Source organism: Lissotriton vulgaris, chromosome 3_1, assembly GCF_964263255.1.
Source record: "Lissotriton vulgaris chromosome 3_1, aLisVul1.2, whole genome shotgun sequence".
Classification (NCBI taxonomy): Eukaryota; Metazoa; Chordata; class Amphibia; order Caudata; family Salamandridae; genus Lissotriton; species Lissotriton vulgaris.
This window is the reverse complement of record NC_141689.1, coordinates 296,211,641-296,235,562: the sequence shown is the minus strand read 5'-3', so window position 1 is coordinate 296,235,562 and position 23,922 is coordinate 296,211,641. Positions and strand designations below refer to the sequence as shown.

The following is a 23,922-nucleotide window of genomic DNA, read 5'->3' as shown; positions in this document are numbered from 1 at the left end:
CAGCTGGGAGGCCTTAAGGCTGAAAGAGCGCCCCCCAATGCGGGCTTTCCTCACGCGTGGAACCACAGCAGTGAAACGGGATTCCGAACGCAGTGAGCGAGCAGGGCGATAGAAAGCCAATCTCTTCCGCAGATATCCTGCGCCTGAGCCAAACAGAGCTTTGTGCACCAGCGTCAGGGATTTGAACATAATCCGCTTCCGGATCGGCAGCCAATGAAGCGTCTGCAGCAGCCCAGAAGCCCGTGCTCGTCTATGCAAACCAAAGATCGCGCGGGCTGCAGAGTTCTGTGCCACCTGCAAACGCTGGACCAAGTAGTCCGGAAGGCCTAAAAAAAGAGCATTGGCATAATCTAGCCTGGATCCGATGAGCGCCTGCACCGTAATCCGTCTGTGCTCCGCAGATAGTAAAGGAAGAAACTTGCGGAGCATTTTCAGGATGCCGAAACAGGTGCCGGACAGGCCAAGAACGTGCGCTCTCAGAGAGAGCTTGTTATCAAGCTTAACACCAAGGTTCTTGGCAACCAAGGAGGATTGTGCCGGAGGACACATGGCAGCCGGCCACCACTGCCGCCACTCGGGATCGATGGCACAGCCGAAGAATAAAACCTCCGACTTACTGGAGTTGGCCTTCAGACTATTCCGCTGGAACCAGCCAAAGACCATGTCCAGGCAGTCCCGAATTCTCTCCCCATCAAATGGCTGATCTTTTCCACAAGTGAAGAGGAGTTGCGTGTCGTCGGCGTAGGACACGATCTGGGCTCCGTAAGCCTCCACCGAAGCCGCCAGAGGGGACATAAAGATGTTGAACAAAGTCGGGCTCAACACAGAACCCTGTGGAACCCCGACTCCCAATGGCGGCATCTCGGCGGAGCTCTGGGAAACCCAGACCGTCTGGCGGCGGCCCTCCAGAAAGGATGTTAACCATCTGAACACCGTCCCCCTTAGGCCGATGTCATAAAGCCTGGCGAGAAGCGCCTCATGGGGGACGGTGTCGAAGGCCGCCGACAGGTCCAACATGACTAGCATGGCCTTGCCACCCACATCCAAGGTCTCCCTGATGATCTCAGAGACCTCCACCAACGCCGTTTCCGTACTAAAATTCGGACGGAAACCGGATTAGGATGGATGGAGCAAATTGTTGGATTCTAGGAAGCTCGACAAGACGCCATGGACATGTTTCTCAGTGATCTTGGCCAAAGCCGGGAGAAGTGAAATTGGCCTGTAATTGGCCAAGACCTCGGCATCAAGACCAGGCTTTTTCAGGAGGGGGATCACCATCGCCCTTTTCCAGGTGCGTGGGACACTCCCCTCCCTCAAGGAGGCATTGAGGATCGGGTTGACCAGGGGATTCACCACTGCCGCCATCCCGGCCAAAAATTTGGCGGGGCAGGGGTCAAGTGGGGAGCCAGATTTAAGACTGGCCAGCAGAGTCCGGGACATGTCACTGGAGACAGGTGGAAAGTCCGCCAGTACTGCCGTAGGCATGGACGATGTTCCAAGTCCTGCCCCAAGGCCACAACAACCCTCCACCAAGCTCTCCGAGAAGGAGGCCTGAATTGCCTTAATCTTGTTGGTGAAAAAAGTGGCAAGATCACACGCCCACGCATCAGATGATACAGGCGGGGGTGAATAGGAAGTAGGGGACGTGAACTCCTTCACAATCGTGAAGATCTCCTTACAGGAGTTCGCCGACGCCTCAATCCTCCTGGCAAGGTATTCCCGCTTGGCACCAAGAATGTCACGGTGATAGGCCTTCACCGCCGACCTATAGGCGAGTTTAGCCTCCCCATCATATTGAAGGCGCTTAGAATGCTTAGAATGCAATTCTTTCGAAGTTACTAAAACGAAAACCAGAGCCGTTGCTAAGATGTGGACTGAGAGGTATCTCCTGCTCCTCCAACCTAGCTGACCCTTTTCAAACAACGTTTTAGGTCTTGCTTAGAGCAGCGATTGCGCTGTCTCTTTGAGACATGCAGTATTCAGTGTATGTACATTAAGCTCTGCCCATGTTCCGCCCATCTTTACAATTGGCTTCTCTTCCTGTCCTTTATGAATGATGGCTTTTGATTCGTCAATAGGTTTAGTAGTCGCTCCTTAGCACCTCCTTGTCTCTCTTTGTAACCTCCCATGAGGACTGGCCCTCTTACTGTGGTGTTACGCAGTATGTTTTATTTACTGTCTGTGGGGACTATTTTCTTAAATGGCTTTCTCCTAGTGCACGCGCCACATGCTTTCCTGCAATCTGTAACTGCATGTTTCAATTTACTACTGACCGATGCTCCTTCCCTCTCCTCAGCCCCCTCTTCCCCCCCTTCTTTAATCGATCCTGTGTACTGCGAGTTTTACATTGACACCCCCATCCAGCTTTAATTAGCAGGAACATCCCTCCCTCTTGTTGCTTGTTCAAAGTGCCCTGCAGAAATCAGAGTTTTTTAAGTTCAACAAGATTTTATTGAGAGAAATAAGGATCCAAATAATAGCAGTCAAAATACAAAGAGGTGATACATTCCAATATGAGTAGAACGTGAAAAACAAACATGGATATCATTTGATTAGTAACTCAATTAGATGTAAATAAAATTGGAAAGAAGGGAATCAATATGGAGTTAATAATATAAGCCAATAATGGGTATATCGTGCAGAACGTGGAACATATCAGCCTCTGAGATGAGGGTAGGGGCAGGGGAAGAAAAAAGAGCAAAAGGAGGAAGGAAGGAAAGAAAGGAAAATAGCAGCGGAAAGAAAGAACGGGATGAGAGGACAGGAAAGAGGGAGAAAGAGAGAAGGAATCCCACAGGAATAGCCCAATGTAACGTAACTAGCAGACAAAAATTAAGTAGACAAACCAACAGGAAATCGAGGGACTACACCTTGCGAGGAGAGTTCCATGTATTTATCCAGGGATGCCCAAACCCCACTCGAAATGGAAGGCGATAGGTGTGCTAGATCTACTGAGGTGTGAGCACTGCGTAAGAAGGAAACCCATGCCCACCACGTATGGTAAGAGACTGACGAGAAAGATTTCCATTCCATAAGGATAACCTTGACCGCAATAGATAAAAGAAGATCTAACAGCTGTAATTGCAACAAATCAAGGGGAAGGGGCGTAGGAGCAGCCCAGGGACCTAATATAACTAGAAATCAGAGTTTTAAACGGAGGGTTTAGTAATGCATGATGGCAGAGAAAGATTATAGATGGAAAAAAACACTTTTTTGGGCTAACCCACTTTAAATGTAGTTTTCCCCACATTCACCTTTTCTTTCTCAAAACGAGAGTTTAGCAGCCATTTACAACTTCCACAAAGGTGAAGTGTGCCGCTTTTCAAAGAACCAGATTATTTATGAAGTGCCCTCTCTCCTCCTATGTCCGCAGAGACAGTTTAGCAATGCATTAAAGACGCATTGTGTCCAAAACGTGCTGTATCTGCGGACATGGGAGGAGGGAGGGCACTTTATAAATAATCTTGTTATACTTATTATATGTGCAGTAACAGCCGCTTGCATCTTTCATTTACTGTCACTTAATGCAGTTTTCTAGCTTTAATGCAAAGGCAGTGTTTTTCTTCAGCTCGCATTTCAGTTGCTAGAACACAAAGCATTAGAAAATGCAAATGTCGCTGCTCTGTGAAAGCCAGCCTTTTATTCTTGTTAAGTAGAGTTATTGCTAAGTGTTCACGCTTCTGGCAAGCTTTCTCAGTCTTGCGTAGCGTTGCAGCGCAATGCGTTGCTCGCTCTGTGAGACCTATTGTGATCAAGGAGATTTGAGAAGGGGACTTGAAGCCCCGCCCATAATTTTCATTGGGTCGCATCAGCGTTTATGCTAAACGCAGGCTTCCCATTGAAAATGATGCTTTTGGGCCACTGCCCTTTCTACCTTTCGTCCGGCCCATCCGGACTGGGTTGTCTGCTTCATAGCTGTCGTGAAGCACTTTCTTTGGCATCTGTTTCTAATTAGCATGGCCTTAGCACGGCCATGCTAATTAGAAACAGATTGCCCCCCTAAAGATAAGAAAGTCTGCAGGCACTACCCTGCACACTGACCATATCCTAACATATGTGACGATATTTAAGAATTTGGCGATCTAATATGTAATATTGAGAGAAAAAAGTATGATTTGTTTGTCGCTGTGAGTACACAGCTGCTGCTGAGCGTCCCTGCAGTAACTTTGTGCAACACTGCATGGTAAGCATCACTTCCACTGTGTGTTCCGCAATAGCTGCAAGTCCATTGCTGATTCAGTTTCCTGGCAGTATCTGTGAGTGCAGTGCTGCTGCTGTGCGTCCCTGCAGTCTGCGTGTACATAGCTACTGACTGTCGTGTGGTCCTTCTCGGACATGTTTCCATATCTCTCAGACTTTTAATACCTCATTTGATCTGCTGCATGGTTGGATTTTTCTGGCCAATCTATTGCCGTCAAACATATCGATCTGCATCACAGGTGCGAGGTCTCTGCAAGCTCTCTAGGCCTATTAAATGCCGGTAGGGCTGGGACAGAGTCAGTTACTCGTCTGCCTGATGTGTCTCTGACTGCTGGAGAAGCCACTGCTCCTGCCAGGCATTATCAAGCCTGCAGAGGGCACTGGCACGTCAAAAGTGAACCCGACTGCTCTCCCGGGCATGGAAAAGTTCTACAAATAGGATCCCCAATCCCTATGTGGACCCCTCTCTACAGGGCCGGGGAGAATAGTTTCGCCACTCGCGTAATTTGTAAATTACGCTTATTGGCAGCGTTTATGGAACGTCTTTTTGCTATCCAGCACTGGTTGAAGCAGACAAATATATTTTGGGAATGGGAGACAAGCCTCAACCAAAAATGGGTTGCAGGGGACTTTTTCTCCCGAACTTGAACCCTTGCCATTAAGTGTCCCAAGTGACTTTGAACGTGAGGTAAGCGTCTGCGTTCAACTTTCCCTCCAGAGGCCCCAGAGTGTATTTCTCTCGTAATTTTGCATAATGTCTTGAAATTCATTTTATGTAATTATGCGTGGGAAAGTACACCGTTTTGCACAAGCTTAATCGAGGGGCAGTCACTGGTTCCTGGCCATTCTCCTGTGCTATTTCTGACACTGTTTACTGGTTCCACATTTACACAGGTGGGTGTCCTCTAACTAGATAATGACGTAACTCTATTAGAAAAAAAATATACTTTTATTAGTCGGTGCAGGCTAGAGTAAAAGAAACCAGAAACTGCTTGCACCTTCTAGGGCTGAGATAAAACCCCAAAAGTTGTTAGAGCTCTGCAGCTTTACCTCGAGAAGGAATATAGAGGAATGGACTCTGAACCATACATACTCTGATCTCGGTAACCAAATGAAACTGCTCCGTGGCCTTAACGTTTCAGCAACTCCTTACTGGAGGGAGGTGGGGCTTTTCTGCAAATTATTTATTTTATTTATATATAAAGTTTTATATAGAGCTAACTTGACCCAAGAGGGTATCAGAGTGCTTTACATTTAGGATCGTTGCGTTACAAGTTACATCAGTTACAAGAGCATAGAAAGGTACAGTACACATAAACAATGTTTCAATAATTCCTAGGAGGGAGAGGAGGAAGGAGTAAAAGTGGGGAGACGAGGAGGAACCATGCCCAATGTCCGTCTGGGTAGGTGACTGTCAAGGGGGAAAACCAGGGCCAGACTCCTCGTTGGCTGTCAAGCAGCTCCACCGGTCATCAGCCATGTTACTTAGGTCTCAGCGTTCAGGAAAAAACAGCATTTAGTTTATTTGAATTTGCGAAGGTTATATAGCGCTATCTAGACCTGGAGGTATCAGAACACATAACCAGGGGAACGTAGCATTAGCAGGTACATCAAAAGGATTATAAAGCGCTGGCTAGACCCGTAGGTATCAGAGCGATATAGCAGAGGAACATTGCGTAACAAATTACATCAGTTACAATAGCATAGTAAGGTACAGTAAACAAACAAAGAGGTTGAGAGAATTGATAGGAAAGGAGGGGAGGAAGGAGCCATAGCAGGGAGATGAAGAAGAACTGTGTCCAATGTCCGGAGAGACAAATAGAGAGGGAAAGGGAAGAGGTGGAGTGAGGAGGGAGAGGACGAGGGGGAAAACTGAAAAGAGATAAAGGGAAAGTCAGCCAAAAGACCGAGTGGGCAGGTGACGGCCAGGGAGATAATCCAAGGCCAGTCTCCTCCATAGCTCTCTTGAAAGCTCCAACAGGCATCGGTCAGAAAAATGGAGAGAAAGGAGACAAGTGAAAGGAAAAACGGCAGAAATATGCGAGGGGGAGAGCGAGACAGGGAGAAGGGGGAAAACAGTGTCCAGTGTCTGGCTGGGCAGGTGACGGTCAGGGGCTAAACCAAGGCCGATGTCCTCATTTAGCTGAACAGGAGCAGCTCCATCGGGCGTCAGACAAAATGCTTGATATAGCTCTGGCTAGACCCGAAGGTATCAGAGCGCTTTACATAAGGTTCCACAGAATTAAACAGTACATTAGAATCAGGTAACATGAGTTGCTAGAAAAACATTTCAAGAGCATAGATGCAAGGAAGGGGGTAGGGAAGATGGGGAAGGGGAATATAGGACAGGGAGACTAAAGGAAGTCTGCCCCCAGTCCGGCTGGGTAGGTGACGGCTAAGGGGGAAGTCCACAGCCCATCTCCTCTTAGCTAGCTCCACCGGACCAGGGCCAAACAGCAAGGTCTCGGTTAAGAAGCAAAATATTTTAAAGAGTATAGGAAGACAAGAAAAGTGGAGCATAGGGGGTGGGGGAAAGGAAAAGGTTAGGGGGAGAAAACGACATAGGGACGAAAAAAAGTCTGCCCAACGTCCGGCTGGGTAGGCGATGGTCGCAGGGGAAATCCACAGCCCAACTCCTCTTTAGATAGCAGGTAACTCCACCGGGCGTCGGTCAGCTAGATAGGTCTCAACGGTCAGAGGAAGGTCCCAAAGTTAATGTCAAGGTGGGTGAGCCAGGGTGGGAGGGTGCAGAACTCATTTGTTTGTTTTAAAAAGTTACACATGTGCAATGCGTATGACACATACATTTTAGCAAAAGTAAAAACATTTAGTATTTCTAGTCAAGAAGGCTACAAAATAACTTGCACACCTGTAATGAAGAGGCGGGGTGCAGGCCTGCCAGTCCACGCTCCACGTCTCTCGCGGCGCTTTTGAAAGCTGCTGCCCCCGCAGCTGCCAGTGTGTATATTTCATATTTCTGGACCACCGATAGATGCATAAGGGAATGGCTAATGCAGAGTGACTCTGTACCCCAAAGCAGAAGCAATTCCTGGAACAGAGGGCTCGGCAGAAGAGCTGCAGCCTTGAAACAGGAAGCGCCCATTGCAGGGGTCATTATTGTCATTACCGTCTGTAAGCAAAAATGTAAAGTATGTTTTAATGGTTCAAGCAATTTCAAAGGGACTGCCTGGCAAACATAGTCTTTCCAGCAGGGCCTGCGTGCAGTGCGTGGGTCACGCGGGAAACAGCACGCGCCTGGATGGGAATGTCAGGCCTCAGACCCGGCACAATCTAGGGGTACCACACTGCAGCAGAAACTGGGGCTTTACAGGAGACACTAGGGGTGCACACCATGACCAGTGCCTGGAGGGCCCTGGGCAGTCGAAATTTAGACGCCCCCCTCACAAATTATCCCCTAATACCCACTGCACCAGATTTTTTTTTAATGACTGACGGCTGCCAGAGGTGAGCTTTTGAGAGACAAACGAGTCATGTGAATTTAACAGTAAAGTTTTTGCATGGCAACTAAATACGTTAGTTGGGGATAAACGTCAATTGTGCAGAGGTAGACCGAGGTGCAAGGCCTGTCCAGGCTGCAGGGCCTACCTCTCAAACTCTGACAAATGGTCCCCAGCTTTACCTTCGGTTTCTCACTTCAAAGTTGCTGAAACTTGTGACGGTCAATCGGCGTCCAAATCCATTCATTTTTTTGCAAGGTTAATGTCGCAATGTGAAATAGTTTGATCAGTCTCTCTTCTGTAAAGAGATATATGCTATGTGATGTATACAATAAAGCGCTCCACCTTGCTTGCATTTAAGCCCCGGGTGACACCGGTCCTGAGGAGGCTCCGAATGCTGAACCAATCCCACCTCTTCAAAAGGCCTGTTTCTTTAGTGGGCGTGTGCTTTTATTTTGTATAGCCAGTTATTTCATTCAAAGTTTTGAACTTTATGAAGTGCTTGGAAGTTGGAGCTTGACCCCACAACCAGCTTTGTCTTGAAATACCAAAAAGAAATGTAGATTAGCGGTGAACTGAAAAGGGATATTATATTGATCTTTTTGAAGATATGTTTCCAGTCACAGAACACTATTTTATTTCCCTGAATCAAAAGCGCCATTTTTGATTGGATGATACACTAATCAGCTGTGTGCCTCAAACCACATATATATATCTACGTTTATTTTGGAGAACGTGCACGTTCATTAGAATAGATGAAACATTTAATTGTAAGCTTTTGCAACCTGACAACCTTGCCATGAAATACCACCTTTAATTGCTGTTGCTTGAATACCTGAAGTGTGAACATGGCAAGAAGAAAACTGTAACCGAGGCCATAGGATCCTCAACTTAATTAAATGTTTTACTACCCGTGTATAAAAAGCTACACACGCTGTAGCAGTGATTTTTGTGTAAAAAAGTGAAGGTAAACGCAGCATTTTCACTAAAACGTATGCCTTTTCAGTTGCTTAGTCTTATATTAATAGGTATGGACACTAGCACACAGGTACAGGGAGACTCCTTCACAGACATGCAGATACTCCCCCCCCCCCCCCCCCCCACCACACACAGGTACACTCACTCACTTAATGTTCTTTCTGAGTAGAGCGTTTTAGGCACCAGTACCTTCGCGATTGGGTCTGCAGCGTTTGTTAGCTGAGGTGTGGCCTTAATTAAGCATAGTCTCACTGCACAGTGACACCTTCCTCGTACTGTCTTTTCCATGACTTATTTCCCCATCTCACATGTCTCGTCACTTCTCTCTCTCTCTCCCCGCAACACACTTTGTTCTTTTTTCTTTACATTAATAAGCACAGCGCCATCTTGACGGACATGCTATGCAATGAAATAGGTGTTGCTTTTTGTGGTAAAGGAAGTACAAGAGTCCACTGTAGATATAGGTTCCTTTATTGTATGTTCCTTCCAAGATATTAAAGTACAGAAGTAGATAAGAAGAATAGGAGAAGAACCCCACCAGGAGCTAGCTCTCATCAGCTCAGCCTGAGTAGATCAACTGACACTCAGAGCCAGAGAGTCTATTGGAATGTTGATGACATCATAGAATGCCTGGGGTGACTCTCTGGCTCTGAGTGTCAGTTGATCTACTCAGGCTGAGCTGATGAGAGCTAGCTCCTGGTGGGGTTCTTCTCCTATTCTTCTTATCTACTTCTGTACTTTAATATCTTGGAGGGAACATACAATAAAGGAATCTATATCTACAGTGGACTCTTGTACTTCCTTTACCACACTTTTGGTACTGTAAATAACAATGCCTTTTTTACTTTTTTTTTTAAATCATTGCTATTTACAATGTCAATAGCTCAAAATAATGTCATTGCGAGACCTATTGCATTGTAAATGCTTGTTTATGGATGCTCCAGAAAGGACACAACCCTGATAAGATAAGGATCAGCAATCAAAGGCTATGTCTGTTTTCAAGAAACATGTGCTGCTTTCCTGTTACTTTAATATGATCTAGTGTGGAATTCTTGTCGAAATCATTCATTTCTTTTTATATTTATTTTTTAACAAACATTACGGGATAATCCCAGCACTACTAGCCTATCATAAAAAAATATTTGTGATATTGTTCAAGACTTTTTTTCTCTAATATGGGATAGTGTACTACTTTTGTAAAAAAAAATCCTGTGTTAATCTCTTTCTAAAGTGTCTACAATATAATTCAAAATCCAGGGGAACTCAAGACTTGTAAACGGGGCATATTATATGTGACCAATACTTCTGGTCTATTTGTTATGAGCAAACAACCACCCACAGGTTCCTACAAAAGGAGGGGAACGTCGCAAGAAAGTTCCAGAGCTGTGGGGAACCATGCTTGAGACGGCCAGAAAGGGGTTATCAGGACCAGAGAGCACTGGTTCTGTCTCAATTTCTGCAGAACCCTTTGGATCATAGCAAAGGGGGGAAAGGCGTAGGGGCAGAGAGGAGCCCAATGTTGGAGGAAAGCGTTTACAGCGAGAGCACCCGGGTCTGGCATCCAGCTTAAATACTGTAGAAGTTGGAAAGTCAAACGGCTTGCAAAAAGGTCCACATCGAAAGGACCCCAATAGTGAGCTAGAGAATTGAAAACGGTCGGATTGAGTTTCCAATCGCTGAAATCTACTAGGAATCTCGAGGTCCAACCTGCTGAGAGATTGGATTTCCCGGTTAGGTACACTGCCCTCAGGGAGATCTTGTGTTCCAAACAGAACATCCAGAGTTTCTTGGCCAGACGTTGTCCATCTTCAGGAGAACGGATCTGCCCTGAAGCGATTGTCTGAAGCTCATCAATGCATAGAGCCCGGCCGTCATATCTAAGAAATTTATATGGTGGCAAGACTCCGAAGGGGTCCATACACCACCAGTGTCCTGGTCGAGGAGATGAGCACCCAAACCATGAAGGCTGGCGTCTGACTCTAGAACGAAGTCTGGAGTTGAACCAAAGATAGCTCTTCCATTCCAGGCGTCCAAATTGTCCAGCCACCAAGAAAGTTCCAGTCTGGCTTCTTCGTCCAGAGAAACCTGGTCTCCGTACCAAAGTCCGGATCTGAGAGCTTTGGCTTTCACTCTCTGAAGAGCACTGTAGTTCAGGGGACCAGGTAAGATAGCTTGGATCGCGGTAGAAAGAAGACCAAGAAGTCTGGCCAACTCCCTGAGGGAGAGAGACTGATGTTTGAGGACAAATCTGATCTCCTTCCGAATTTTGGCAATCTTCTTTTTGGGGAGTAAGAGGAGACACCTGGATGTGTCCACAGTGAAGCCTAGGAACTCCAGAGATTTGGAGGGTAAAAGGATGGATTTTTCCCTGTTTATAATGAACCCAAGGTTCTCTATGAGGTTCATGGATGTTTGCAGATCTTCTAGAATCTGTGAGTGAGATTGGGACATTATCAAGATATCGTCTAAATAGATGATGAGACGAATACCCCTGGCTCTTAGGACGGAGACTATCGTTCTCATGATCTTGGTGAAACACCATGGGGGGGGAAGAAAGACCGAAAGGGAGGGCCTGAAATTGAAAAAGGCGACTGTCCCAAATAAATTGGAGAAAAGGTTGATGTTCTATTGCCATGGGTATGGAAAAATAGGCATCTTTTAAGTCCAATTTGACCAGCCAATCTCCTTTGAGTAGAAGGTCCCTGAGCAGATGGATGCCTTCCATCTTGAAATGACGATAGACAAGGTATTTGTTTACCTCCCGAAGGTTAATTACTGGACGCCAACCCTTGTCCTTCTTTTCGACTAGGAAAAGGGTGCTTACAAAATTCTTTTGAGACCAAGGTTCCTCTATTATTGTGCCCTTCTTCAACATTGACGATCTCTTGATGTTCTGAAGAAAGAACCAGAGGATTGGGAGTGGCAGATTGGAAAGGAATCTCTGTGAAATCTATTTTGAAACCCTGAACTGTTTCGAGAACCCACGGGTCTTGTGTCAAAGATTCCCAGACGTGAATGAAATGTTTGAGCCTGCCCCCTACCTTTGGAGGGGAAGAAGAAAGAGAAGCACTTACTTTGGGTGGTGTTGTTGAAAGCACCACAAGCGGGGAAGCCTCTTCCGCGTGAACGTCTTCCTCTCTGTGGGAAGTACTGCCTGGTGTTGGAGGGGTAGAAGACTCTACCGGATGAACCTCTTCCTCTTCCATAAGTGAAGGGCCGGAAATTCCTTCGGCCGGAAGAACGGCCCCTTCTACCGGCCTGACCAAAAACACGTTTCATATTGTTTTGGGCTTTGTCCAAAGCTGTAAATGTTGCGATGTATTTGCCAAGAGTTTTAATCATATCCTCTCCGAAGAGGAGGCTGTTTGGCTTACACGATGGCTCTTTTTCTACAAGATCCCTGAGTTTCGGGTTGATTCTATTAAGCACAGATTTCCTCCTTTCAATATTGAGCGAGGAATTGGCATTCCCAAGGAGTACTATGGCTCTCTGGCTCCAACCCCTTATTAGGTTTATATCCACGGGTGTGTTAGAAATATGCGATACCTCAGCAAGGTCGAGGATCCTAGTAAGGGGGCCTAGTAGGTCAAGAAGAAGATCTTGACAGGCTTTAAGAGCCCTTTCCAAGCCTTTTCTTGGATCCTTGCCTAACTTAAACAAAAACTTAATCAGGTCGAGGTCTAAGTTGGGTGTCTGACAGACTTTATCCTCTATGAGTCCTCTATGAGTACTTTATCCACCATGAGGACACTCGGACCTCATGGTGTTACGCGATTCTCTTTCTAGAGAGTTCCTCAGTCACTTGGTCACAAATTTAGCTACGTGATCATGTGGATACCACTTTTTACTGTTAGGGTGGGAGATGTTTTTTGGGGAGAACATTTCCCCACCAATAGGGTCGAGGATCGCGTCCTTCGATGAGGGGGAGGAATCCGCCTCTGAGAAAGTGTTAAGGTCCCAGTCATCAGTGTCTTGCTCATCAAGATCCAGGACGAATTCGTCGTCGGGATCGTCAAAGAACTCGTCTTCCTCAGAGCTGGGATCGACACGAGCACTGACAATAGTTGCGCCGCTGAGGGCGCCCACCAAATTCGTGCCGCTAGGGACACCCAAACCATGCGTGCCACGAGGGGCAACCTTACCTTTTGGGGCGCATTTGAGGTAGCGCGACCTCCATCAGTGCTTAGGCAATGTTTAGTTTTTTATTAGCCTTAGAGTGTTCAACTTCCGGATCGGAAGTGTTATCATCAAGTAAAAGGGACCTTTTATTTGACATGACCTCACGCAATGTATCTAACATGCAGGACCTCATTTCCCTTGAAGGAAAGACTTGAAAGCATCGCTGTTATGATTGGGCGAGCTTGCCACAGCGTCATCTGATTCTAAATCCGACATGGCAGGTAAGTAAAACTATATATAAGCTGTGGTGTTAAGAGAGTTATTTCTTTTATTATGAATTAAATTGAATAATTATTACAATAAGGGTAAAGCTTAAAAAGTAGAGTTATAAATCACCCCTTTTTTATTTTTTATAAGGTAAAGGGTTCAAATGAGGCTAGAGGTAAAGGAATCTATTCAAGCTCAGAAGAAATTTATAATGGGGCGATATGTTGTGAAATAGGACTGAGACTGAGTTGAAAAGGAGGCAGGAATGCACAGACGCAAGAAACACCTGAGTGATAGCGCGGACGGTAAAATCATGCGATTTAACCGATGCGCTCGAGCAGCATTACATGGCTAATGAGGAATGAACCATAGGAGGCATACGACGTCGCGTCGTCGTTGCCAAGGTTCATTCCTCTCCGTCAGTATTGTTCAAGGAATCGCGCTGGCGCTTGCGCAGAGGCTCGCGCTTAATGAAGAGCGCTGTAACGAGGTTATTGCCAAAAGGGGGAAAACCCTTGAAAATAATGGCAAAAAAACATGCAGACATGGAGAGAAGACGACATAGTGACATCCGGACATCGGAAATGCGAGCAAAAACAACGTGAGAAAGAGCGTGGCGCGGCGCGGCTCAGTCCCAAAGTCCCTTGAAAGGTTATGGCAGACCTAACGGTAAGGGAAGGGGAACAGGGGGCCGACGACCATACATTGGAGGTCGGGGATTAGGGTAAGGAGCTAAGATGAGCTTATGAAAAACAGTTTAAGTTTATCAATGTAAGTTTATCAATGCCGATTCCTAAAGCATTTAACCCCTTCGAAGCTAATGACGAGCTGGGCTCGTCATGGCGCTTACCTGCCGTGCGCGGATGACAAGGCCAGCTCGTCATGATTTATGGGATTTTGGTTTTTTTAGCGCAGGACGGGAAAACGCCTAGCAGCCATGTGGTTAAGCAAATACAATGAGTTTAAAGTCAGAGTAAGCATTAAGAAATAGGCATTAACTAGAGATAAGATGAGAAAGACTACTTATCTGCTGTGAGCCGCATTTAAAAGAGGAAGCTCTATTCCTGCTCATGCCTTATATTGTTGACGTGATGTCATCTAATTCTTTGTTTTACCTTTGTGATGTAAGCGGCTGTTGTGAGTGGCATTAAAGGATTAATGCATAACCTAGCCTCCTTGTCTTGTAATGAAATCTCTTTCTAAAGTGTCTACAATATAATTCAAAATCCAGGGGAACTCAAGACTTGTAAACGGGGCATATTATATGTGACCAATACATCTGGTCTATTTGTTATGAGCAAACAACCACCCAAGGGGTTCCTACAAAAGGACTCCTCCTTTACTGGAATAAAAAAAATTCTGCTCACTCATGAACTAAAAACAGCGTAGCTTTCTTTCTAGAAATTGTACGAACGTTACCATTGTTTTTCTGAAGCTTTTGCGGGATGTTTTCGCCATTTTTAAAGGGTAGGCTTTTTTATATGTACTGAGTCAACACTGCTGTAGATAGACAACAAGCATTCAGCGCCATATAAATCAAAAACCATGCCACACAATTCCACACAATTCAGAGACACACAATTTCACACCACACAAAATAATTATAATCCACATAATACCACTCAACAACATATAATTCAACTCCACCTAATTGCATGCTACTCAATACCACATAAATGCACTACACATAAGTCACACACACTGTTCCATGCCATACTATTCAACTCTACACAAATTCATTCCACACTACATAATTCAACACCAAACCACATTATTCAACTCCACAGCACAATTCCACTACACACCACATATATTAAATTTAGAGCACTGAATTCAACATCATACCACAACATTCAACAGCTCACCACATAATTAAACTCCACAACACAAAATGCCATTCCAATAGTCAAAAACACCAAATTACCATTCGCATAATACAACTGCACACCAAGCCACATAATTCCACTACAGAAATCCACTTCACACCAAACAATTCCAATCCAACTTGCATAATTCCACTCCAGTCCTTAACACATAAGTAAGATGTTTACAACACCAATACCTGTAACTCTTCCTTTTTAACACCCAAACACACAGATCTGTGGCTTAGCTATTAACTATTTGTTCTTTTTCATTACAAAAACGCAACGCTAGCCACACAGTTCCACGCCACACAATTCAACTCGACACATTTACAATGCACTCCACATAATTCAACACCAAACCACATTATTCCACCCCCAAACACCATTCCACTACAACTCCACAACACAGTTACACAACACACCACATATATACAGTCCACTCAACACACATCCAGTCCACACCACACAATTCCACATCATGCCACAGAATTTAACAGCACACTACATATCGCCTACATACCATTCCACAACACAAAATACTGTTTCACATAATCACACTCCATAACACAGAATCCCACTCCACATGATTCTTGGACAATAAAAACCACATAATTACTATCCACATAATTCCGTAGTATACCATGCCACATAATTCCACTACACGAATCCTATCCACACCACACAATTACATAGCTAACTAATCCAATACAACCCACATAATTCCACTACACACCACATACATACACTCCATAATACATAGGTAAAAGACATTGTACATATACAATGCCAATAACTCTTACTCAAACTAATGTGAGACCGATTGCTTTTTTTGTTAAAAATATCCCAGCAGTAGCATAAGTAAGGGTGGGTCTTAGGATGGGTGCCAATACGGAAGGATTGATGCAGATTTCTGATTATAGTAGGCCCAATGTGGAGCTGACTAAATATGCCCAACACCGTGTACTGAATATGCAAGCCCTCGTCAAAGTTGTTGAAAGTTTATATGAAAGGAGTGGGATACAGATGGGTCCACCCATTCATCCTGATTTTCACCAGGCATGGTCCACAATATCGCACAATGAGGCGAAAGGAACCCTGAACATGATTGGCGTGATGCCTTCTACAGACAACAAAAATGAAAGTGTTCCATCAAAGACCTATCTAAGACCACAAAGAGAAAAATGTAAACTGATGACATGAAGATGAAAGTAAACAAAACCAATGAAAGAGGCTTTGGACAGTGAGAGAGTGGAAGCTAGCTCACATCTGCTGGGGATAGAGATCCTGACAAAATCTGTATCTTGGAGACGAGCAGTGAATGGTAATTTTGAAAAAGAGGCAACTTTGAGCCCCAGTGACATTTACCTGGGACAGATACATTACTTGCAATTTAATGAGGGTGGGAGGGGGGTTGCAGGAAGTTGATTAGTGTCTTCCTGGTTGTGACCATGCTAATTGTATATAGGGATTGCATGTGTATAGCACACGAACAAGGGCAACATGCCGAAATATCTGGGGGTGATGGACAGACACTGTAGACTAGTTACTAGGTGGGTAGAGTTTTTTCATGGAACTTAGGGGATTGGGTAGGGGCGGGTTGTCTTACACCGGAACCAAGAGGGGAGAAGGAGAGCACCGAGAACTGATCTTATAAAAATTACAAGAATCGAAGCGGCTAATCGCATGGGCAAAGAGACATATACTTCACTATGCCACATATTAAGGTAATAAGCTTAAACACACTGAAGCTCAACTTCCCCTCTAAAATCCTGGTGATTCTCAATGTTAACTTTCTTGAAAAGGGAACATTTGCTTCTTATAAGAGATCGAACTGGCATGAAAAGCCAGAGAAGTGGGATTTCCGGGGGTATTTCATTGACATCCGACCTGATGCCTGCTACCATCTTCTCAGTTGTCATGGGTGGCACCTTTATCCAGCCTATGCTTTTTAGCCAGCAACAATCTGCCTTTTGAAACTTGTAGTTTTTCTTTTTACATTGTAATTGTTGCCTCCAAGTTTTGGTATGTGGAGTTCTGTTTGCTGATTAGCCAGAACTGGTTTGAGGCATCACGCTTTGAAAGAGACCGTTTAACATATATGCGACCACCTACATCACAGCTTTCCCAAAGTTTCAGAGGCCGGTTAGTAAGAGGCAGCCAGCCAAGCCACTATTGGCACCAGATGCATGTTTTTAACTAGACCTGTATTGCATAAGTAAAACTATCATTGTACACACATGCCAACCTTGAATATAGTATTTTCATTACTATGTCTACAGAGTGATTGAACTTCTTTAGCACGTGAAAAACACACCGAAGAGGTCTGATCTGAAACTATAGACTGTCAAAGGTTCCCGGCCTCAACTTTCAATTAATAATCTTAATCCCCATTGTGGCCAAAGAAGGACATTTTTCGAGGCCTGAAGTAGAGCGGCTGCAGGTTGCCAGAGAGACAGAAGGACGTGGTTCATTTTTGGAAATTGACAGTCTCGGGCCTGCATTAGCCTTGGTCATTTAGCGAAAGAGAGCAGAGAGGAAAGTAAAGCTTGTGTCCGTGAGTTGGAAGCTCCCCACAAATCTGAGTTTGGCTTCATCTCGACTTAGTCAGTCATCCTGAGCCACCTCTCAGCGTGCGCGTATGTGGCTGGTGTCAGAGCACTGGAGAACAGTCTCTTCAGGCCGAATCACTGGAGCAGATTCTTTTTCGGGAGCCTTTCTTCTAGTTTGGAGTTCCTACAAAGCATCTACAGATTGCTGCACCTTGGTGATTACTAGTCACTCAGTGCAGCTCCTTGTTGTTGATATGTTTTACACTTTTACTTTCTAAATATTTTTTCATTCAGAGGTTTCAAACTGGAGCATCACTGTATTTTACTTATGCAAACACATCCTTCTGCCCAAGTTGGATGGATCCTGTACCTCCTTTGGAAATTAGATACCCAGCTATATATTAGTAAACCATGTAATTAAATCAAACCCGTCAGTAGCCTAAATGCTTCCAATATATAAATGTAAAAAAATGTAAATTGATACTTGTATTGCGCACTACTCACCCACAAGGGTCTCAAGGCGCTTGTACGAATACCGCTGTGGAACCCGTCCTGGCTTTCCCTGTGACGCGTCCACTCCTGGGCACCCCCAGGGTGAAGGCCAGGCATCCTTAGCGTTGTGGGGGCCGTTGTGGAGATTAAGCAAGCTATTGCCCAGAGTTGCAGAGTGGGACTCCATGATTGAAATAGGCACCGAGGCTAGAATTATCAGGTCCATGGAATTTTTGAGCCCAAGACCCGCTGAGGCAAAGAATTGAACCTTGGTCCCGGGCTAGACCTCTGCATCAGGGTTTGCCGTTTTATAAAGTGTGCTACCGGCCTGCTTTGGTTTTTCAGCTTTCTCTAGTTATTTTAGTCTTACTGTGAGAACAACAACCGTCGCTTCAGGAGTCTGCTATGCAAAATAGTGATTCCCTACTACAAAAATGCTGTATTAATATTTCCCTTGTTCTAGGACCTATCTACTTCATACTGTGAGTATTATGATCCTTGAATTCACATAAAACATTTTTCACCCAGTATAATTGCAGTATGCAAAGAGGAAGGCACTGCCAACTCAATGACCTTGCTTGATTGCATATAATTGTAACTATTTAAGCTAGTGGTCATCAGACGTATTTTATGCCGTGTTCCACTTGAATGTAAACAAATAAGAAGCCTGGGTCCCCAGAAGGGGCATAACCTGTTAAAATCTTTAGCGATGAACATTAAATACTGCTGGCTTGATGTGTTGGGGGTTAAACATTAAAAGACTCCAGAATAAACATGATCTTTTATGGTGCATGGCCCACTGATACTCTTTAAATATACAATGTAAATTGTGCTCCATGGCATGTACAGCACAAGTAGCAGCTACAGTTAAAGCTTCCCTCAAAAACACTGAACAGACAAAACACAGCTAGGAGCAGTGCAAGGTCACCCTACACACAAAAAATAGGTGCAGCATTGAAGGCCACAGATAAGGGGCTGCAGTTGTTGCAGCAGAGCCAGCTTTCCTCTGACACAAAACAGACACGGTAGAGGCAGAAGTAGATGCAGGTCACCTCACAGATGTGTCAGGTATGATTTGAGCAGTAGAAATTAAAGGTGGCGCAAGGTTCCTGCTGTGGTTAGCAAGGCAGAATTATGGCAGATGTTACGTGGATCCTCCGATCCATCACCATCCATCAGAGATCGTCTGATGGTTCAAAGGAGTCAATAAGTGATTTTCACATTACCTCAGCCAGTGCTCAAAATTCAGGTGACCCTCCATGGATACTTAGTCGACTCTAAGAGATCCAAAGCTATTACTCAGCCACCTTAAGTCAGTCCTCTGACAATCCTCGTGAACCAACATGCAATCATCGGATTCTCAATTGACTTTAAGATCGTGCACTTGTTTTTCAGTAACCCTTAATCCACCCAAATTTGATGCTTAGACCAATTCTACGTCAGTCAGGCTGCAAACTTCAAACAATCAATCTGCTCTTGATCCAAAATATGTTGACTCCAAGCCAGTCGTGAGTGACACTTGACTAACTCACAGATGCTCTGATATATCAATACACTAACCCTGCCAGTCTACAGAGCCACTTAAATGCCTATGCTGGCTCCTAAGCATACCACATTGCCTTGATCACCCTCGTTCAGACCTTCTCTAATGACCCTTAGATAGCTTCAGTCCATTTCTGTGCAGCATCAGTTCCTCCTTTTGATCCTTGAAGTAACCTCCGTTCTTCTGAGCTCTTCAGATACCTTTCACTCGCTGCAAATGGAGCAATTTGTCAGCAAGCACAGTCTTTGAAACTCCTTTCTGATCTACCCTGATTCCTCAGTCCATAAATCCCCTGGCATATCCTTTCATGGTGCATCAAGACACTTCACTTAACTGCAGCTCGTAGGGTGCCACAGAGTGGCATATATCAAAACTGGATCTACCGGTTAACCCACACCCAACACCCAAAAGGGAAAAATATTTCACTTAGGATGGCTACCTCGCAGATTTACGAAGGCTTTGGAGTAAGTTTGGCCCTACCGAGGGCTGGGGTTCCCCTGCACTGCAGTAACTGCAAAAGCTCATGTTATGCCCCTGGTACCACATTTTGGGCAAGCAGATCCCAGTGTTTAAACATGACTGCAGAAATGCGAATAGCTACTTTACAGCGCTTTACAGAAGGCATATTAATATTGCTGCTAAACGGGGGCAACGTAGCAAGTAAAAAAAAGCACAGGTGTGAACTGTGTATGTACATATGTAACTACATATAGATATATATCTGCATACAAACATTGGTACTTTTTTCATGCAGTGTGTAACAACAGTCTTACAATTTTGTTGTACTAATTGCTGACATGCAGGCTCAAGTATTAGCAAGACACCTCCGTATGTTCAAAAGGTAGTTATAGTAGAGATCTTTGGATAATAATCAGATTACAATGTATGGGCTTGTCAAATTACTACGTTCCTTATACACTTGCTGCACAGATCGGCATATGAACTACTTGACCTAAATTTGTATCCTTGCATAGGTAACTCAAACTTTAATTCTTAGGAGAGTGATTCAGTGAATGCCATTGAGTGGTGTGGTATCATAATGAATGCCAGAAAAGGCAGTTAAGTTAACCTCATCGCTGCGGCGCATATTTTTGCGCTAAGCTGCTTTTTTCAAAAAGCCGCATTAATGACGAGCTCGTCATCCGCACACGCCCCCCGTGGCTGATGACGAGCTGAGCTCGTCATCAGCAGCATCGAAGGGGTTAACCTTACACATTGTAAGGTCTTATAGTGAAATAATGTGGTTCAATGATCTTCCATCTGCCTTTTAATGTTATCATTTGTAGTACGTTTTAATTGTATCTTGCAGTTTTTACTTTATCGTGGTACTGACCAATGTTTTCTTCCAGATGCCATACCTAGTGCAGATCAGGTGCGCATAACTCCATCGTTAAAAAGTCAGAAAGGAGCAGTGTGGACGAAAAGCAAATCTACTTTCGAGAATTGGGAGGTTGAAGTAACGTTCCGTGTGACGGGAAGAGGAAGAGTGGGAGCTGATGGATTGGTATGCTCTTGGGATTGTTGAAATACAAAGTATTATTAGAATTGGTTTTGAAACTCAATTTTTACATTTGTATTTTGCACCTTTTAACAGGCAATTTGGTTTACCGAAGCACAAGGCTTACAAGGTGATGTTTTTGGGGCATCTGATTTATGGAACGGTGTTGGTGTTTTCTTCGATTCCTTTGACAATGATGGCAAGGTTAGTTGGTGACTTTTTTCTCCCCATCAAACTAACTCTAAATGTATGTTGGCTTATACAACTTTATTCTGGTTTCATCCCCTTTGCCCCCGTTTCACTTCTTACATTTTTTTCTCTGAGCTTTAGATTTAATGACTCCTACTATGAACTTACATTTCAAATACAGGGGTGATGATACCAGCACATTGTTACCATGATCCATTGCCTCTCAATCAAGATATAATTGTGATGGGGGAGGTGAAGGAAATGAGTGCATATCTGTCTCATCCCCTGGGGTATGTAAAGTCATGGCATGGACGTTGATTTGAATAGATTCAAGTCATTGTATTATTGGTCCATCGATTGCTTTGTTTGAAAGGAAACATTGCAAGTATAGTGCCATTGCATACTGCCAATTACCCTAGCATGAAATATCTGTTCCACCTATGTGTTCTCTACAACACACAAGTGACATGGTGGTGGTTTGAGCTTCCCCTTTTCCCTGACTGTGAGCCTGTCAGTCTATTCTTATCTGGTGAAGCAGGTGTATGTGGGATCAATAGATTGAATTACGTTTACTGCCCGAAGTAGATTCTGGGTTGTCTTTTAGTTGACCTGTGGTGTAAAAATGAGGAGAGAGAGAAACACTGTTTATTTAGACCGTAGTCTTTAACACCGAGATCTTAAAAAATACAAACAGTGTACATACTTATTAGAAACGACGAATACACAAATAATTTTTTTAAATCCGTTACTTTCCAGACCTCTCTGCTTAGCACAACTATCGTCGAACAGTAGCTGCTGTCGCCCCTTGCAACCTCTAATTTACTAATGTAAAATCAATTAAGAAGATAAAAAACCTCATAAAACCTTGATAAAACAGAAGTAACAAAAACTCCTAAATTTTAAAAGTTCATTACTTTTATCATTCTTCATTAGCAACCAAGCAACCATAGATTAGACAATTTGGAATAAAATTTCTTCGGTCTTAAGCCTTTAGCTAATGAGTGGGGGGCGTTTATAATTAATTTCATCACTAACAAGTTTTTCCCAAGCAAACCAATTTACCCCTCTCATATAATTTCCTAGTGCAATTGCAGTATCCAGATTTTCCATTTCTATCAATAATGTAATGGCTTGATCTCGAGACCTGATTCCATATTTTATAAATAGTGGCCGTAAAGATAGTTTTCTCGCTTCTACCGTCATAAGGCAATCTACCAATATATGCAATATATCACACTTTGTCCTCAGCCCGTATTTACATAGCCCATCGGGGTATAGCATTTCTGCTTTTAATCTCCCCTCCATTAGCCATGGGTTGGTGCCAATTCGTATTTTCAAGATTTCATATCTAAGTCCATGGTTAGGCAAGGTTTCTAAACACGGATACCATGCGTCTTTTTCCCAAGCTTTTATCATGCATTGGACCGACATTTTCTTTCTTAGGTATTCTAGGTCCCGGTTCCTTGATTGTTCCATACCATGTGCTCTAAGAAAAGGCAACATCTCACATTACGACTCCCAGTAATCACCTTAATTTTCCTTCTTGCTTCTATTGCCCATTTAAGGCTGCTATGCCTGATTTCCTCACTGCACCAATATGAAACCTTCTGTGTGCCCCTTGGGATTGGCGTTTCCAGAATCTAGCTAGGGACATATGGACCTGAATATTCCATGCTATTGTTCCAGTCTCTATTCTGATTGCTTGTATCATGGCTGCCTTAGGTAGGGACAGTAGCATTTTTAGGGCCTTGCCTTCCTCCCGGTCCCACTCTCCTTTACCACTGAGATGTAGAACTTCTGCTCCATACAGTACTTTCGGCGGGGTCATAGCTTCATAAGCTTTTAGCAAGGGTTTATGTGACATGTCCCCATAATCCTAATTTAATTTTTTCAGGCACAGATAGAGGATGATGCTTTCGCTTTTTGGGCGTCCAAATGTGTCCCCCATTTTAACGAGCTTTCGAACCATAAACCTAGATATTTATATTCCTTTACAGATTCTAGTTTTGTTTGACCTCGGTTCCAGCTAAAGCTTTTACACTTTTTACCAAAAGTCAGGATCTTCGTTTTGTCCATGTTAACCACTAAAAGTTTGGCCTTACAGTACTCACTAAAAGCATTTAATTTTCTCTGTAGCCCGATCTCCGTCTGATCAATGATCACAAGATCATCTGCATATAGTAGGCTTGCTACCTTCCTGCCACTCATTCTGGGGCTCGCGCCTCTTTCCACTTCCAGAGCCGCTGGTAGGTCAGCTGAAAAAAATTGAAGAGAGGAGCCAGGACACAGCCCTGTCTTAGCCCGTTCCCTATGGTTATTTTCTTTGTCAATGCCCCGTGAGTGTCTTTGATCACTTGGGCCCAATTACCTCTATGCAATTCTTTTAGATTTGCAAGTAGGCCCGCTGGGATCTCATATTTAATCAAGCACACCCATAACCTCTTACGATCCACCAGATCAAAGGGCGCCCGGAAGTCGACAAAACAGCAGAACATTTTCCTCTGTTGTTCTATCGACTTCCGGGCAAGCGCCCAAAGAGCATAGCAGTGGTCCACTGTAGAGTGCCCTTCTTTAAAACCCCCCTGTTCTACTGGGACAATTGACTTCGCTTCTACCTAATTTTTTAGTTTTCCTAACACTTATCTTTGCAAATATTTTCTCCACGATGTCTAGCAGGTTGATTAATCTGTAATTTTTTGGCGTGTGCATATCACCTTTCTTGTGTATGGGCCTTATTATTGCCCCTTTCCAACTATCTGGGAAC

General features: G+C 44.2%; 1 protein-coding gene across 1 annotated transcript in view; it reads left to right on the top strand.

Moving 5' to 3' along the window:
- LMAN1 (lectin, mannose binding 1) overlaps positions 1–23,922 on the top strand; it is a 304,017-nt gene that overhangs the window by 38,643 nt on the left and 241,452 nt on the right. Inside the window, exons 2-3 of the mRNA XM_086960488.1 lie at positions 20,821–20,975; positions 21,066–21,173. Of these exons, the coding sequence (XP_086816614.1) occupies positions 20,821–20,975; positions 21,066–21,173 (263 nt within the window). The remainder of the gene's footprint in view (positions 1–20,820; positions 20,976–21,065; positions 21,174–23,922) is intronic.